General features: G+C 42.0%; 2 protein-coding genes across 3 annotated transcripts in view; both read left to right on the top strand.

Annotated features, from left to right (window-relative positions):
* pinx1 (PIN2 (TERF1) interacting telomerase inhibitor 1) overlaps positions 1 to 3,545 on the top strand; it is a 34,748-nt gene extending 31,203 nt beyond the window's left edge. Inside the window, exon 7 of the mRNA XM_034698978.1 lies at positions 1,198 to 3,545. Within this exon, the coding sequence (XP_034554869.1) occupies positions 1,198 to 1,935 (738 nt within the window). The 3' untranslated portion in view covers positions 1,936 to 3,545. The remainder of the gene's footprint in view (positions 1 to 1,197) is intronic.
* Positions 3,546 to 3,890: 345 nt separating this feature from the next.
* On the top strand, positions 3,891 to 10,655 carry sox7 (SRY-box transcription factor 7). Of its 2 annotated transcripts, XM_034698980.1 has the most exons (3): positions 3,891 to 3,936; positions 7,405 to 7,686; positions 8,766 to 9,736. In XM_034698980.1, the coding sequence occupies exons 2-3, from the start codon at positions 7,455 to 7,457 to the stop codon at positions 9,734 to 9,736; spliced, it is 1,203 nt and encodes a 400-aa protein (XP_034554871.1). In that variant the 5' UTR covers positions 3,891 to 3,936; positions 7,405 to 7,454. The 2 variants fall into 2 exon arrangements, with proteins under 2 accessions (XP_034554871.1, XP_034554870.1); XM_034698979.1 differs by lacking the exon at positions 3,891 to 3,936 and having other exon boundaries at positions 7,222 to 7,686; positions 8,766 to 10,655.
* Positions 10,656 to 17,115: the final 6,460 nt, after the last annotated feature.

Genomic DNA, 17,115 nt, shown 5'->3' with positions numbered 1-17,115 from the left:
TCTCAGCTCGTCATATCTCTTGCTGAAATCTTACAAGGGGTCTAGCTGCAAAAATTTCGAACTAATTTGGGAATTAGAATTTTGGCTTTTTGCGTTCACACATGCATCTCAAAGTTGAAATTTTGTTTCAAATCACGACAAACGTTATCTCAAGATGCTTTTACAAACAGAGGAGGTCTAGACTAGATCCAGTACCATATTACAGACAGGACTCAGTCTGATCTCATCTTAATCCACCATGAGCAGAGCACTTTGCAGCATTTAGCAAGTTACAGTGGCAAGGACAAACTTCCTTTAACAGGCAGAAACCTCAAGCAGGACCAGACTCATGCTAGACAGACACCTGCTGAGACTGAGTTGGGGTTGGAAAGAGGGATAGAGGGAGATTATGTGAGAGAGACTATAGTGGTGATATTAATAGCAGTAGTTGTTGTAGCTGGAGTCTGTCACGTCCTCAGCAGCATGCCATCTTTGAATGAGATCTAGAGGAAACTACGAGACAAGGGAGCTCAAGGACTCCAGAAAGGTCTATGGTGATGGCTTCAATGGGACAGGGAGAGCTAAAATTAGAGATAGACAGACAGGGAAGAAAGGGTGAAGACAGGATCTCAGACAGGACTCAGTCTGATCTCATCTTAATCCACCATGAGCAGAGCACTTTGCAGCATTTAGCAAGTTACAGCAGAAAGGACAAACTTCCTTTAACAGGCAGAAACCTCCAGCAGGACCAGACTCATGTTAGACACACATCTGCTGAGACTGAATGTGTTGGACACAAGCAAATCCAACACATTCGACTTAAAAATTGATCAGGTTATTCCAAATTTAGTCTGTTTCTGTTCATTCTTCCACTTTTTACCCTCATCAGGCATGAGTGCTAATGTTTCGGGAGGTGTTGAAGCGGTCCACTTAAGGAGCTGACAGCACAAGGACACACATCTGGATGTCTGGAGCGACATGTTGTTGTTAGAAAATGATGATTATCATCAAATGTGTTTATTTTGAGGTGATCCTTTAACACCTATTGTTACATCAGCCTCCTATTTTGGGCTCTCTTCACTAACCGAAATCTGATTGGTTAATCTGTGTGATGATGGACGAACACTTGAGCTGCTTTGTCCACCATTGTGTCTATTTCTGTGTGGATTCCCTGAAACATGTTTTAACTGTCTTCTTGTTTTTGTGTCTTTGGTTTAGGACAGCAGCAGCGACTCTCAGGCTGAGACAGAAGAGACAGTCAGACCCCCTCCTCGTCCTCCTGTTCTTGCTCCTGCTGTATTGGACACGGAGACCATCACCAATACTGTGACCAGCACTCTCAACATCCAGGAGTACTTCGCACAGAGAATGGCTCAGCTGAAAAGGGCTAGAGGACAGGCCCAAGATAACGTCCCCTCCGTAGTGGAAGAGGCTGATGAAGCTTCAAGTCCATCCAGGGAACCAAATCCCGTCCTGGGTGGCGACAACTCAGAGGAGCCTAAAAAGAAAAAGAAGAAGAAGAAGAAGAGCAAAAAGTCAGCGGATGAGCAGGAAGTGGAGGAAGAGAAAAACTCAGACGTCATCGTCATCGAGGACGACGACGACGACCAAGAGCAGGAGCGTTCACAGAAAAAGAAGAAGAAGAAGAGGAAAATGGCGGAGAGAGAAGAAGCTGCAGACGAGTCCTGCAGCTCCCCCTCTGGTGTGGAGCAGAACTGTGAGGAGCCGCCCCCGTCTAAAAAGAAGAAGAAGAACAAGCATAAAAAATGTAACGAGGACACTGAGTTAACGAATGGACATGAACCCACTGAGGATCAAACTGTAGAGTCTGAGGTTGTTCAGAAAAAGAAAAAGAAGCACAGAGAGGAGGTGAACGATGTCGTACAAGTAGAGGAGGAGGAGGAGCGAGTGGAAAAGAAATCCAAAAAGGATAAGAAGAAGAAAAAGAAACATTAAGATGAGGGTGAAAATGTGTAGTTGCTAGTTTCAGCAGACCTTTAGACCTTTAGACCTCAGACAAACTTCTCATGCTGTCTTAATATCAGAGACATGATAACTGGGATACACTTTAAACGCCTTTAATAGCAAATCAAAGGTTGTCTTTATGAAATGACATGAAACATTTTACTACAGTGAGGAGGGGCGGGATGTCAAACATATGATTATATTAAAAGAACTTCAAATGGAGCAGGAAGCCAGATATTTTCTCCCTACTGTGGTGATAATGTTCATCCTATCAAGAAGAAGAACAAACTCATGACTGACTTTGTGATTTGGATAAACATGGTTAAAACAATTCAGGGTCACACTAATTAGAAGCAGGAGTTGACTTAGTCCAGGTAAGAAAAGAACAAATTTGCATCCTTAAAGACCATTGACCGTATATTAACATGGACGATGTGCCTCCATCTGCTCACATAGCAAAAGAAGCTAGCACACATACATTAGCACATAGTCAGCATGTTAAGAACTAATTTATTCAACGTGGTTTTCATTTTCTAGTTTCATGTGTTAACATGGAGGTAGGATACTAAAGCTAGTCACCAGGGGGAGCTTTAAAAAGTTTTGGCTTCACTTTTAGGGATGCTGTTGTACTGTCCATGCTTTTATACAGCCAATGAAGACACACAGTTAAGCTTTCACACTTAAAGAAAATCAATGTAAGCTCACCTGGCTGTTTTTTTTCTCCGATGTCCAGGCTTTATGCTAAGCTAACTAGCTGCTACTTGTAGCTACCTATCTTCCACACTTGCAGGCCAAAGGTATCAATTTACACAATCAACTCTGGATGAGATTCTGCTGATAATTAATCAACAGGACAAATCTATTGTCCTCCCTGTGAATCCACTAAAATTAAATATGAGACGTCGTATGTTGACATTCATTTTTAAATGATCTTGTTCTCCCATCACTGTTAAAGCTGCATGAATTAGTGCTTGTATCTTTTTATCCAAGTAGCAACCTCTTGTCTTGAGAATTGAAGCCAATGTTGACGTGCCAAAAACTGCAGTTCCTCAAATGTCCACTTGAGGCTGGCTCCAAAAGTCCCAGAAGCCACATACACACCCATTCTAAAAGCCCCATCTTCACAGCAAAAATAAACATGCTCATCATAGGGGAATTTTTTATAACTTGTTAGTTTTGAAGACATAAAACTTAATTGTTTTGCATAATTAGGGGCACGGCTAACTTGACTGACAGGTGGGCACACTGTAGCTGTTAGTAAGGAGGTTAATGCTTGCCTTAACTCCACCTCTTTGGGGCTTCAAAACTCCAACTACATGTTGCAAATGCTAATTTGCATGAATTTCTGATTCCTAATACTATAAAACAAAGATTTTTTTTTTTCTTATATGCATCAGTATTCATTTTTGTTTTGCAGGTGTTTTTAATTTATTGGGAGCAAATAATTGTCACCTTTACCAACTTTTAAGTGAATGGATTTTTCCCTGTGAAGTGAAACTCTGTTGTCAATTGAAAAATGTCTCATACACTCATGAGAAGTCAGAAAACAGATCACATTTATATCACGTTTTTAATAAATCAGAGTACTCATACATTTCTCATCCGTTGTCTCCTTCCTTCAGTGTGCTTAAAGAAACATGAGTGATAATAAGAAGAAGCTGTCTTTGAGCAGTGAGCGCCCTACATGATCCGAACAGCTGACATTAACAGTCACTCTTTCCACTTCCAAATGTTTTTCTAGAGGTTACAGAATCTCTCCTTCGCCCTGACGGGTGAACTCCTAACAAGCTGATCTAGTTCAGCGATGACAGCGGGAGGAATGAGTCAAAGGAGGAAAAAGGAAACTACAGCTGTCCAGTCTCACGTCAAAACATTGCTGCCCGTCTCGTCACTATTTTGGGGATGTACGTTGAAAAACTCAAAGGGGATTGGCTCATTCATTGTCCCTTTTATAAAACCAGCTACATACTACAGGCATCTCTAAAAGCACAGGTGATTTCTCCTCTCTCCTTTTTTTTTTACACAATGTTAAGTCAATACAACACTCACTAAGCTTGAGTACCAGAGCTATGAGTCCACATAGGGGCGAGTAAAAAAAGACAAGTGCTTTAAAACCGGACCTTTATTCTGGAGGTTCAGTGGAAATATGAATTTAAACAAGATGGACAAAGAGAATTGATTGTTTGGAAAATGTCCCCTGAATTAAGTAAAGGTACACATGGTGTAGTGGATCCTCTAATCACTTACTGACATTTGCACATAATTATGCAACTCATAAAAACATTCAAATTACAAAAAGAAAAATGCATGATGGTGAGAAACAGGAAAAGAATGAGGGGATTTTTTTCTTATAACAATAAAATGTATTTTTTTTACCAGATTTTTTATGTACTTGATAAAAATAACAAGAAGTTGTAACCATAGTAAAATATTCCCTGCAAAGCATTCAAACCCCGTCTTCACGTCTCCAGCCACCACATGTCTTTTACTCTGAAAGGGTGCACAACAACAGCAGGCTGATACTGCGCCCGCCCACACAGCCCTTACAACACACACAGAGCTATTACTCATTTCAGAAACCCCCAACTCAGAGCTTTATTTCCTAATGTGAAACTTAAGCCTCGCACAGATTGACTACTTGCACTCTTTCCTCCTTGCGTGTGAGCAGGGCCGTTGCCGGGAATTCTCCACACCCTGGGAAGATATCACATCGGGCCCCACTTACACGGCCTGACCCAACCCCACGACCTCAACACTGTTGGAAAAATTTCAATTTGGCATTTTCCTCAACATATCAATAATCACAAAAAAATGTCTAACTTTATTCTCAACATTTTGACTTTTTTTCTCAAAGTTCATGAAGAAATCTTCCTCCTTTTAATATGTTTATTTCCTCATCATTGCCCCTAATAATAAGAATGATAATAACAATAATACGTTTTATTTAAAGCACCTTTCTCAACACTCAAGGTGACTTTATCGAGAGATTAAAACACAAACAATACAATAACACAATACAATAAATTTAGAAAAACAAGAAAAGTAACACTAAGCAGTGGAATTAACCCTCCTGTTATGTTGCCGGTCAAACGGACCTTTTTTAAAGTCTGTTTTAGGCAATATATGCCTTCCAAACCAGCTAAATGCAGCATATAAATCTGGGCAGCATGTGACAGAAGAGGTGTCATGTTCATTTATCAAAATCACTTCATAAAAAAATTTAAATTCAAAATGTAAAATAAAATAAACAAAAATCTATGTCATAAAACTATTTATATTTATAGCTATCCAAAGAACATTTAAAAAGTTTTACATTAATTTCAATCAAAACTTCATTGAATCATGATCTGTGAGAATTAAAGAACACCAATGGACTAAATCTTGATTTAAATGGTTAGTAATGGAGTTAAAAACTAGATTTTAAAAAATGTGTATTGGGATTTTTTGGGGTTCTGACACTTTTGGATTACTGAATATGCCCCGGGTCCAATTGACCCAGGAACATTATTGCTGTTCCAGAGAAACGAACATAACAGGAGCATTTAAAAGAGAATGCAGCTTGGAACAGATGGGGTTTGAGTCTTGATATGAAGAGGGGTAGTGAGTCAATATAATCCTCTCCTCTGTAGTTAGAAGTTAAAAAAACACCATAAAGATCATGGGAAAGGCATTACAACACATTAAGCATTTAAAGGGTGTCTACATGTTTTTAAGATCTTAAAGGTTTTAATCAGTTCTTATGATTTGTGATCATTTTAACCCCGTCAGATTTCAGAATCATCTCAAGTGTGAACTTTTATTAGTATGTGTTCCTGAGGTAATCTCTTTTATTGGTTTGAGTCTTCAATCAAATATTCTACTGGCATGAATGAATCAGTCACAATTAATGTAACTTCACTACATTCGGCCACACTTGTCTTGACCTTGAAGATGTAAAATAATCTCTCTCCATTTAAAAGTGTACTCCCTCTTTTCACACTTAAAATGAAAGTTGATTACCTCACATTAGAAAGCATTGTGTTTTAAAATGCTGCCTTGAAAACAAACCCTGTCAAGGCCTCTTTCTACTAAAGACCCTGGGTAAGTCAGTCCCACTTCTCCCACCCATGTGTGTGACTTTCGCTGACTTCACATCACATCAGCGTGGCTCATGTCCCTGTCACAACAGCAGAGTGAGTGCAGCCCAATATATCACTGATGTGCCTGCTCTGTGCACAATCTGTGGCTTCAGGTGCTGTATCCTCTTCCTGTTAGGGGAGAAGGGGGAGAGAGAGGGGGGGAGTGATTCACCCGTGAAGCTCAAGCTGACACTTCAGTTTGATTTCAGGAGCGCTGATTGTAAAATGGATCAAATTCTTGGAGAAGAAAGTTTGATTTGTTTTGTAAAGTTAAGAATATCAGAAAGATGCAACCTGACCTGTGATCAGAAGCTGCATGTGGGCAGTAAGAGTGTGTGAGAGTGTCTTCGTGTGAGTGTGTGTGAGATACTTCATGGCTGCAGCCCAAGAGTATCCTGTCAACAGGAACTCCTGGATTTGATATGCACTCGCTCCTGACCACAGAAGGAAACCGATTTGTTTGTAATGCATGTTCGCTGGTTTATCTCTGCTCTCACCCACAGATGTGTTCAGAGGCTCCAGAAATTCATCCACAACCGTAAAGAGCTTTTCCTCCTGTTGTTTTAACTCATGCATTTGGATTTCCTACAAAAACTGGAGGAAAAAAATGTGTGTAGTTGAGTTTCCTGTATGTGTTCATGAGAAATGAAGAATCTGTTCGAGTTTGACACCTGATCCTGCAGGTTTAGGAGTTCAGCAAAAATCTGAAAACGTCACACAACCTGTCCATTAGCTGTGTTATTATGACTTTGAGTTTACTGCAGAACAGGTTCGATAAGTTTGCCTAGTGATGGTTTCCTTGTTGACAAGGAAAAACTGAAGTTGCTAAATCATCCTTTGTCATCACAGCAACGTTAAGACATGGTGTTACATGAATGACCCACACTGATGACATGTGAATTAAAGCCTTTAAATCATGCACAAGCCACCACAAGCTGCACTGAGGCTCATTTTCTCTGTTTGGGTTTATTTGCAGAGAAAGTGTTTTATGTCAAAGTGTTGTTTTGTTGTGAGGCCGGTTTAAGTAGTTAGTGGTGTTGAAATGCTGCTCTCTCTCTCTCTCTCTCTCTCTCCCTCTCTTTTTCACGGGGCTCAACTTGCAATCAAGGAGGAGCCGAGAGTCCTCCGGGGCTTCTCCTGGAACCTGCTCCTCAAATATAAGCGCTCCCCCCATCCAGCAGGAAACACTGAATCATAACTCACAGGCAGGAGCCGCTGCGTGCACACATCTGTGCTGCCTCCTCAACCTGAGCTGACATCTGTGTGATACTCTGCGGGATTTATTCTTAAAAACATAGCTTCTGTTTTCAGCTTTTTTAAATCCGACCCTACAACCTGTCAGAGACAGAGCGAGAAGCGCATCTTGAAGTTTGGAGAGGAGCGTGCGCGCACATGGCAGCCCTCATCAGCGCGTACTCGTCGTGGCCCGAGTCCTTCGAGTGTCCTCCAGGAGACGGGGATGTGTCCGACGGTCATGGACCGCACAGGAGCCCCGCGGACAAGGCTCCGGAGCCGAGGATCAGGCGGCCCATGAACGCGTTCATGGTGTGGGCCAAAGACGAGCGCAAACGGCTGGCGGTGCAGAACCCAGACCTGCACAACGCCGAGCTCAGCAAGATGTTGGGTGAGATGAAGGAAAAGTTTTTCAAAGTTATAAATTATATTTTTATCTACTGAATATTATCAGTATCTGAATTCTACTGCTAGCTCACATTTTTAAAACTATGTTTAAAATCTGCAATCTTTTAATTCCCATCAGGCCTTGGATGCTTTATAAGTTTTCTTTGAATTACTGTTAAAAGGCCTGTTAATTAAAATATGACGAACAAAGTTAAAACAACATTTTAAAAATATTAAAAGTAAGAACAGCAATACAACTTATAAACCGCAGCTCATCCAAAGAGTAGAGCAGATTAAATAATCCGGTAACTTCTCAGACAGTTAAAGCGCGCCGCCAGAATCTCCTGAATTAAAAGTTAACGCGTCCAAATCTAAAATTCGTTCAGTTTATTCACACAGAAAAAAGGAGAAATGTTGCATTTGTGTTGGATTTAGGATTTTTGGATTAGTGTTTATTGTTAAACCCCAAATCTGGCACCATCGCCGTTCCGTTTAATGCCAATTCAAGGAGAAGAGGAATAGCTCACATGTTAAATATGTTTCCATAAATAAAGGTGAAACCTGGCGCTCGTGTACCTTAAAAAAAGGGATTCCACAAAATAAAAGTAATAGTCTTGGAATAATTGAAAACCCAAAGGGGAAGCGACATTTGGAGGACACGGTGAAAGTTTTTAAGATTTCCTTTTTTCCTCTTCTTCTGGAGGCAAAACGAGTTACAGGAAAAAGTGAATTATTTACTTTATAAAGTTAAGGAGTACTTGTTCTGATTTTTAATGACGTCTTTATTTATACAGCTATTTATTTAATGTTTGATTTTTGGAAACATTGTAATTCCACTATTTGTAGTATGACTTTAAATTTGTGCCAACCCAAAAAGAAATATAAGCATAACAAGTTAAAAAATGAAATAACACAGGATATTTTAAACGTTTGTAAAATATTAAGAGCGTGAGAAAGAAAATGTAATTGTAATATTTTGCATTATCAATGAATTTAGAGCTAAAATGTAAATGTTGTAATTTAAACTAGTAACTTGTTCAGCATTTCTTTGTGAAAACTCAAATCCTCTGTCCCCTCTTACAGGAAAGTCCTGGAAGGCCCTGACCCCCCCTCAGAAGCGGCCCTATGTGGAGGAAGCTGAGCGTCTCCGGGTGCAGCACATGCAGGACTACCCCAACTATAAGTACCGTCCTCGCCGGAAGAAGCAGCTGAAACGCATCTGCAAGCGCGTGGACCCCGGCTTCCTGCTGAGCGGCCTGGCCCCCGATCAGAACGCCCTGCCCGAGCAGAGAGTCCTCTGCCACCCTCTAGACAAAGACGAGGGCGGCCCCAGGTTCTCCAGCCCCAGCCCGGCTCTGCCCAGCGTCAGGAGCTTCAGAGACCCAGCCGGATCCAACAGCAGCTTCGACACGTACCCTTACGGCCTCCCCACCCCCCCAGAGATGTCTCCTTTGGACGCCATGGACCACGAGCATGTCCCCCCCTCCTATTATTCTGGTAGCTCCTCTGTCTCCTGCTCCTCCTCGGCTTCCTGTCCAGATGAGCACCACCAGAATCAGACCCACATGGGCAGCCCGCCCCCGTACCACACTGACTACACCCAGACCCAAATCCACTGCGGAGGCTCACACATAGCTCACATCTCCCACATGTCCCAAGCTGCTTCTGGACTCATCCCCGGTCCTCCTCCTCTGTCCTACTACACCACCTCTTCTTTCCACCAGATCCACCACGGGCTGCACCAGGGCCACCTGGGTCAGCTCTCCCCTCCACCAGAGACGCATGGTCACCTGGAGACTCTAGACCAGCTGAGCCAGGCCGAGCTCCTCGGGGAGGTTGACCGCAATGAGTTTGACCAGTACCTGAACTCAAACGGGAGCGGGTTCCACCCCGATCAGGGCGGCAGTATGACCGTCACGGGACACATCCAGGTATCTTCTGCCGCTAACACTGCTGCTAATGCTTGTCCAAGCAGCAGCACCTCAGAAACCAGCCTCATTTCAGTGCTGGCGGACGCTACGGCGGCCTACTACAACAACTACGGCATCTCATAAGCTAGGTCACGGCACCCATTAGACTCATCAGAGACAACACAGGGTTCACATGGGTGAGGAAATTTAGATGATGCTGCATTCGGGTGCTAGTAAGGGAACATTTCTGTGCTGTCATCTGTAATTTCAAATATCAGTTTAGCATCTACAGCTGACTCTACGCCCTCCTCCTGCAACGACTGTGGCATTTTAAGCTAAATCCCAGCACCTACACTCATCAGAGACACTACAGGGTGAGAACATTTCGGATGATGCTGAATTTGGGTGCAAGTAGGGACAGATTCCAGCGCGCTCATCTGTAATTTCTATCTCAAATTAGTACCCATGAGCAACCTCATCCCTGGACTGATTACTGAGCAATATGATTGTCCGGAGCCGAGAAGAACAAAGACATTAAAGAGGAATTTTAAGAAAGGGAGATGGACAACTCAGGGACGCAGACACAAATGTTAAAGAAGTATGCCGCCTCCAGTTGTCAGAAGTTTTCTAACCCAGAAAAACAATCGTAAAAAAGACTTGTTGCCCACTTGTAAATGTTACCGTTGCCCGCTGCGGCATGTACAGACGCTCTCTAGAAGCTAATTTAAGTTCTCTGATGTTTCGCCGATATGCTAACTGTGCTAATGCTACTCTCCACGCTTTCCCATTCGAATGTTTGTACTCTATGTTCTCGCTCTCACGAGTTTGGGAGTCTTACCTCAGTAGTTGTAATTGAATGAGGTTTTAGTTGGACATTTCTTATGCAATTTAAAGCGGTGTATAATGAAGAAAAAAAAGGCGTTTATACTTCCTCTCAAGTACCTAATAATATATAACCATAACCTCTGAGATGAAAATAATAATGGTAACTATAACTGTATGCTGATTTAGGTTTGTGAAAGACAATAATTTAAAAATAAAGTTCCATTTTTGTATAAATAAAGTCGCCTACGGACAACATGCTTTTATTCCATGTGACACATTTCTCACGCTTCGTGTTTACGCTTGTCCGCCTTTCCCCCTCACTGTTTTCTCACGTACTCTTTCTTTTTTCGCCGCACGCCGTAGTTTTCTGTATCGTAAGTGTCCCATTCTGACACCCACTCTCCCGCTCGCTTGTTCCACCCCTCCGTCACATCATCCTTCTCCATACGTCTCCTCTCGCTTTCATTTCATCCCGGTTCAGAGGATTAGTGTAAAACAGGCACAGCCGTCGCCACCCGCCTCCATCTCAACCGTCCTTTGTTTTCCCGGAGTCTTATTCTGGGTGCCATTCTTAGGCACTCTGGACCCCCCTCTTCCACCCCCACCCCCCCCCACCCCCTCACCACCTATTCTATCTTGCTGATGCAGACCTTTTTCGTAATCTGTGCAAAATAAATAAAAAAATAAATCCCAGGGCCTCGTTGACTGTTTTACACCCTCCTCGTTTTTTCTCCGTCCCCCCCCTTCTTCCTCCCTCCTCCTCCTCCTCTCCTGTTCTCCTCTCGCCCTCTCTGTTCTCTTGAATTTTTCTTTTTCGATAAAAAGGAATTCAGGGGGCTTTTGACAAATCCTGGAGTCTGGCTGGTCTTCCTGCATTTTTTGGGAACGGTTGAGTCGTGCTTCTTGTAAAGAGGATGTGGCTGAGGAGCGGTGTTTCCTGACTGATAAGGGAAAAGCTTCTCTCCGTCAGGATGTTTGGGCCTGGCTGGGCCCTGCATTAAAGAGCCAGAGAGAGGGAAGGGAACCCGCTGTTCAGCAAGCGGGAGGAAACACTGCCGCGCTGATTAGCATCTTACTTACCCGTCTTTACTTACCCACACTTTTTCCAGGAGAGGCTTCATCAACCTGGCCTGCTGTACCTCAGCGGCTGAAACACCAAAAACATCCATAAAGCAATGAGCAGGTTACACAAAATCCCCCCCAAATATTCATGTTGCGCAATAAAACAACCTTTCTCTTCACGCATGCTTTTACTTTCGACACACTTTACTGTGACTGTGATTAAATCAGCCAGAATGACAACATTCATCAAAACCAGTGTTTGCAGCCAGCTGATGTTGTGCTCATTTCTCTGAGGTTAGATCATTACCCTCTGGCCCCGCAGGAGGGTTAAAAACCCTGCAGAGGGTTCAACATATTTTGGACGGGTGGTGCCCGAGGCACACTGGGTGAGAGAGTAGTCCTCAATGAAGCATCAGTCCCACAGTCATCAGGGTCAGCTCAGGGTGCTGCTGCAGACTCCCTTTGGTAAAGACGCCGGGAATGTCTCAGCAGTCACACTTCCACCGCGGGGTAGGACATAGAGACACACACAAGGACAAAGAGTTGCACGTCAAGAACGCATCATCACATTACACTTAAACTAGCACTCATGAGGAGAGCAGGAGCAGCAGAATAATGCAGGTTTTTAAAAATGAAGTCATGTTATTCTAATAGGCTTTGATTTTTAGGGTTAGGGTTGATCATTTTTCACACCCAGGTTACAAAATCTAAATTGCTGCATTGGAGAAATGGCAGGATTTCAAAATACGAGCACGATAAAATGCTATTAGATTGCTTTAGTGTTTATAAAAAACGATACAAGTCCAAAATGTCCATTTTAATGACAGTTTCATTCAATGCAAGATTTTTTTCATTGGTTAATTTGGATCTGGGTCATTTCCCAAATCATAAATGAACACTGACTCTCAAGTTTACCTACGAAATTCACAATAATCCAAATAAGTGAAAGGTAATACTCTCAAAATCATGTTATATATTTACAGAGACCCTCTTAAGAAACATTATCCTTATAACCATGTATAACTGTATATAATTGTTTTTAATGTGCTGAACTGTGACTCATGTAGCCTCCGTGGTGGTGAAGAGAACCATGAAGATCACAGTAGTCTCCAGTGACACACTGATCAGTTCACAACAAAATTATAAACATATTTCACTAAATTAAAAGTAAGAAAGGCGAGTTCAACTCACAGATCCTATTTTTTATAAGATTTAAGGAAGTGATGGTAAAACACTCGACTCATTTCTGTCTTTTCCTCCTTCAGACCTGACTCATCGTCGTCGTAACCTTTAGTCAGAGCCTCCTGCTCATTACCTGAGACAGCAGTCGCTGCTCGGTTAGCTGCAATAAATCAACAAGGAAGGAAAAAGAAAAAAAAAGGCGTCAACAAACACGGCCATGAAATTGTTGTGAACAGCATCAACTTTACACCAGGGGCCCAAGGAGCTGTTTTTAAAGTACCCTCTTAATCGCTTAAATATGTCTAATTATATTCTTCACTCAGCTGCAGGGTCACAATATTCAGAGTATTTGGAATATGAGGATGAAGGCTGAACAAACAAGAGCCTCCTCCTGTTATTTCTCTCTGATTGCTGACTGGCTCGGTTCCAGTCTCAGGTCAAGCCGTGGAATGAGTCTGTCAGGTAGTCTGTTATGTTTCCTATTTCCTCCTCTGCAGTCATGTCACTTCCCTGGGCAAACAAACAACTCGGCGGTCTAACTCAACAGCGACTGTCAAGGTAACGGCGGTGTGTGTGGACGTAGTGCGGGAGCTTGCACAGCTGTGCAAAGTATTATCCATCTGCCGAGGCCGAGGTGAGCGGTGATCACTTTAAATAGCGCAGGAGGCTCTCTGTCTGGTTGGTCCAGCATCCATTGTGTGGCCAGCGAGAGAGCGTCCAATCACGTTTGTGCTAAGTGACGTTCTCAGTGTATTAACTGTAGGTCAAGAGGAAGTGGCTGATTTGAACTACGTGACTGGAGCGAATGTATGCCTGAGAGTGAGAAGCCCTTTAAACTTTCTATACTGCGGATCATGTGTCTGAGTTTAGCTTTGAATTGGTGCAGCACAAAGAAAGTTGCATGTATTTAAATAATTCAACATAATCATTGCGGCCATTTTTCTTTGATGCAACTCTCAGGGAGGGAAACTTAAAAGTTTTTAAGTTTAAAAAATTATCACATAACTCTTTCCTGATTGATCACTGGAAAAACAAAGGAGAGTAAAATCAGATTTTAAGACTTCATTAGCTGCAGCCAGACAAAAGCTAACTTCAGCTTTCAACAACTTGCTAGCTAACATAACGATGAGGAAGTATCAAAAGGCTTAAATTACTTTACTTACATTACATAACTTATTACCTGGCTGTATTAAATACTTGATTTTGATTGGTTAGGACCTCATATCAATGCTGAGTAATGCTCAACAGCAAACTTGACAGCCCAATCATAACCCCATGGAAAGGAGTCCAGCACATTTCACCTCTGCCTGTTGACACTGTGGCAAAAACGGTAGTTCCATTAGCATTCTAAATCTGTAGGCAACAAGATATATAACAAGATACATTACATTTACAATTGGTCTTGACCTACAATCCAAGGAATGGCAGCATAACTGGTGAGTGCATCTCTAGTTTGCTGATTGATTCAAAGTAATTTCAAACAAAAGCAGGAGAGGACGGAACAACCAGAGGTGGGCAAAGTCATAAAAAAATGTAACAAAGCTAACTGTTAATCTGTTACAACATAGTTAGTTTTGGAAACAGTTAATCCGTTAATTTTGTCTAAAATGAATGGAAGTTACATTTAAAGATTAAGTTAAAACCTGAAAGTCCAACATCCCCCAACCCCACCGCAAAGGGAACAGTCCCCACAATCCAATCCACATTATATCTATAAAGATCCATGGATTACTTCCAATCTACAAAGGCTGTGTGCCTTTGCTCAAGTTGTCTGTGATCCATTTTACCATGTAAGATCAGAGTTTGGATCCTTCTTCTTTCACAAGTAAACAACCTCCGTGATGCTCCCCATGTCTGCTGCCACAGTGCTGCCTTCCTGCAGTGAAGTCAGGTAACGACAAAACAACGTTCAAGAAATCCAAATGTAATCATTTTCTAAATTAACGTCCACTTTAAACCCCAGATCTGATAGCAACTATGTTAGATTATGTGACGTTAGCCTCATTTAAAGGTGTGTAAACTGCAACGCTTAGAGAAGGAGAGCTGAATGAGGACAGAAATGTGGACATTAATTTTCCTGCAGAAGTCCTGTTCACCTTGTCTAACATGAGTTAAATGGAACTGCTCAGTTTGATGTGATTTGTCATAAATTATAAATTAAATAAGCAGACTAGTGTTTCAAGCTGAACATAAATTGAAATAACAAAATCATTGAACAACACCGGACTATTTTTTCAACACAAATCTTTGTAAATCAGTGAAATCATCTTTAAATGTATATTTTCTGACACCTTGTTTAAGTCTGAGTCCTGCTCGCTCTGTAGGGATTCTAATTTGCTTCAACATGAATACATCATCACTTATATTTAAGTAGGAGGAGGCTTGAATTTGGACCTAACATAAGCTGTTGTCTAACACTAGTTTATAATTTATCAAGTACTGTATGTTCTATCTTAAAAAATGGCCTGAAGCCCCTTCAGGTTTTAAATACACTGTCTTCTCTTATCCAAAATAATGTGGGAGCAGTGAAATTATTATGATTAGTCAGATTCTCTGCTGTTCCATGATTCGTTAGCATTTGAGCTTCACATCCTGAACATCCTGTCAGAGAAAAACAGTCACTTTGTACAGTTAATTTTTGTAATTGGATGAGGCAAAGTTATTTTCCAAGTGATTCTGCTAGAATAATTAAGTCTTTCCTGTTAAGCCCTGCAAACAGAGAACAACAAACCCATTACAACATCCTCATCACAGTAAATGCAGTGAACTTTACACCAAATTGAACGACTCTCTGCAAAGGATAAAGACACACTCACATCCGGAAAACACTAAATGTTGTTGGAGTGCATTTCCAATTGGAGTGTGTTACAGCAGCATAATAACCTGTTTACAATTTGTACTTGGCCCTAAATCTGGCCAAAGGAGGAAAAGAAGGAAGAAAAAAAAAACAGACACACACATCTCACAGCAAGGGATTATGGGTGCAGCTATTCTTCATCTCATTGTGGCTCAACAACAGGCAGAGTGTGGGGTGGCAGGCAGGCGTGTACGCTGCCGGACGAAGAATGGACCAGACTCGTCGAGGGACAGGTGCCATGTGGCAGAGGATGCGCGGGGACACAGATGGGGACCCCTGGAAAACTTGGGGGACTGTACGAGCAGCCAAGGGCCTCCCACCCGTACCTGTGCTGTGAATGCTGCAGCCGAACGGGATCCGGCACCTGTTCTAAGCAGATACAGGCACAGAGGGAGGCCAGCACATGGCTGCCAACCCAGGGAAGGAGAAGGCTAGATTTCCATTTACCCATAAGCACGGCCTGATTAGCAAATAGGCACAGGCTCTGCTGCAGAATGTGCAAAACAGGGATTGAGAAATTTGCACATTTCTGTCTTCCAAAACTATGTGCATTTCAGGAAAGTCCGGATTTTAATGCGAGCTTTAAAGTCAGAGTTGCTGCACGCTTTAAAAAACTCCTGTGAATATTCTCCATGTACAATAGAGACACTTAACTCACCCATATTTTTATATATTCAAAATTCCTGATCAGATGTAGTTTTTATTTATAGTAAATAGATGTTTACTTGCAGTATTTAGCCTTTTTAAATATTATTTTCTATACAGCCTTTCTTTCTGGGTCCTTCTTTGCTCCATTCATGCTCCAACACATTCAATATTAACAACTTACTTCCTCAAACCCTCCTGGTTGTATCTGAAAATGTTTAACTTGAGGTCTAAATGAAAATATAATATAAAAATATTTTTAAAGCAAGCGATGCAAAATTTGCAGCGCATGCCCTATTTCTTCCGCCTGGCCTGCATTGGTCCCTCTCTCTCTCTCTCACTTTCCAGTAGTACGGCTCTCACTGGTCTGTGCATGCTGCAGCGCTATCTGGCTTGTTTTTTACGCAGCAGATTCTCCCAGGGGTGGTGTAACTCTTCACCTCAATGTGGAGGGGGATGTTCCTATTGTGCTTCCTAATTGCAATGTGGTTGTTCCATTTGAGAGATACGACATCCTTATCTGTTCCGTGTGTGATACTCTTTTGTGGAAATAAATAGAAGAGATTCTGTGTGTATTGAGTGATGTTTTAATTTGGGTGTCTGGAGTGTTTGATGCAATGTTTCCTCGCAGCTGTGTTAAATTGAGACCTTGAACTGTAAGGGATAAGGCTAATTCCTGCTAAGTTAAGACGTCATATGATTGGTTGTCTTTCTATATGTTTCTGGCTTTAACAGAATCACAGATTGAATCAGACCAAACATTTATCACACTTGGACATCGCTCATAGCTTCACATCTGTGAGTTAAACCTCGTCTTCCATTTTACACTCTGGCCCCGTCATCCCGAACCAGCCCAGTTTACTCAGCGTGTATCCTGAAGAGCAGACGCACTAATGATTTAGATGAGTGATGTTATAAATTGGGCAGTGTGAGGGAGCCCCTTTTAACAGCT

The sequence above is a fragment of the Notolabrus celidotus genome, chromosome 13, assembly GCF_009762535.1.
Source record: "Notolabrus celidotus isolate fNotCel1 chromosome 13, fNotCel1.pri, whole genome shotgun sequence".
NCBI classification, from domain to species: Eukaryota; Metazoa; Chordata; class Actinopteri; order Labriformes; family Labridae; genus Notolabrus; species Notolabrus celidotus.
Note: the sequence above shows the minus strand (reverse complement) of the source record. Positions and strands in the feature narration are given on the sequence as shown.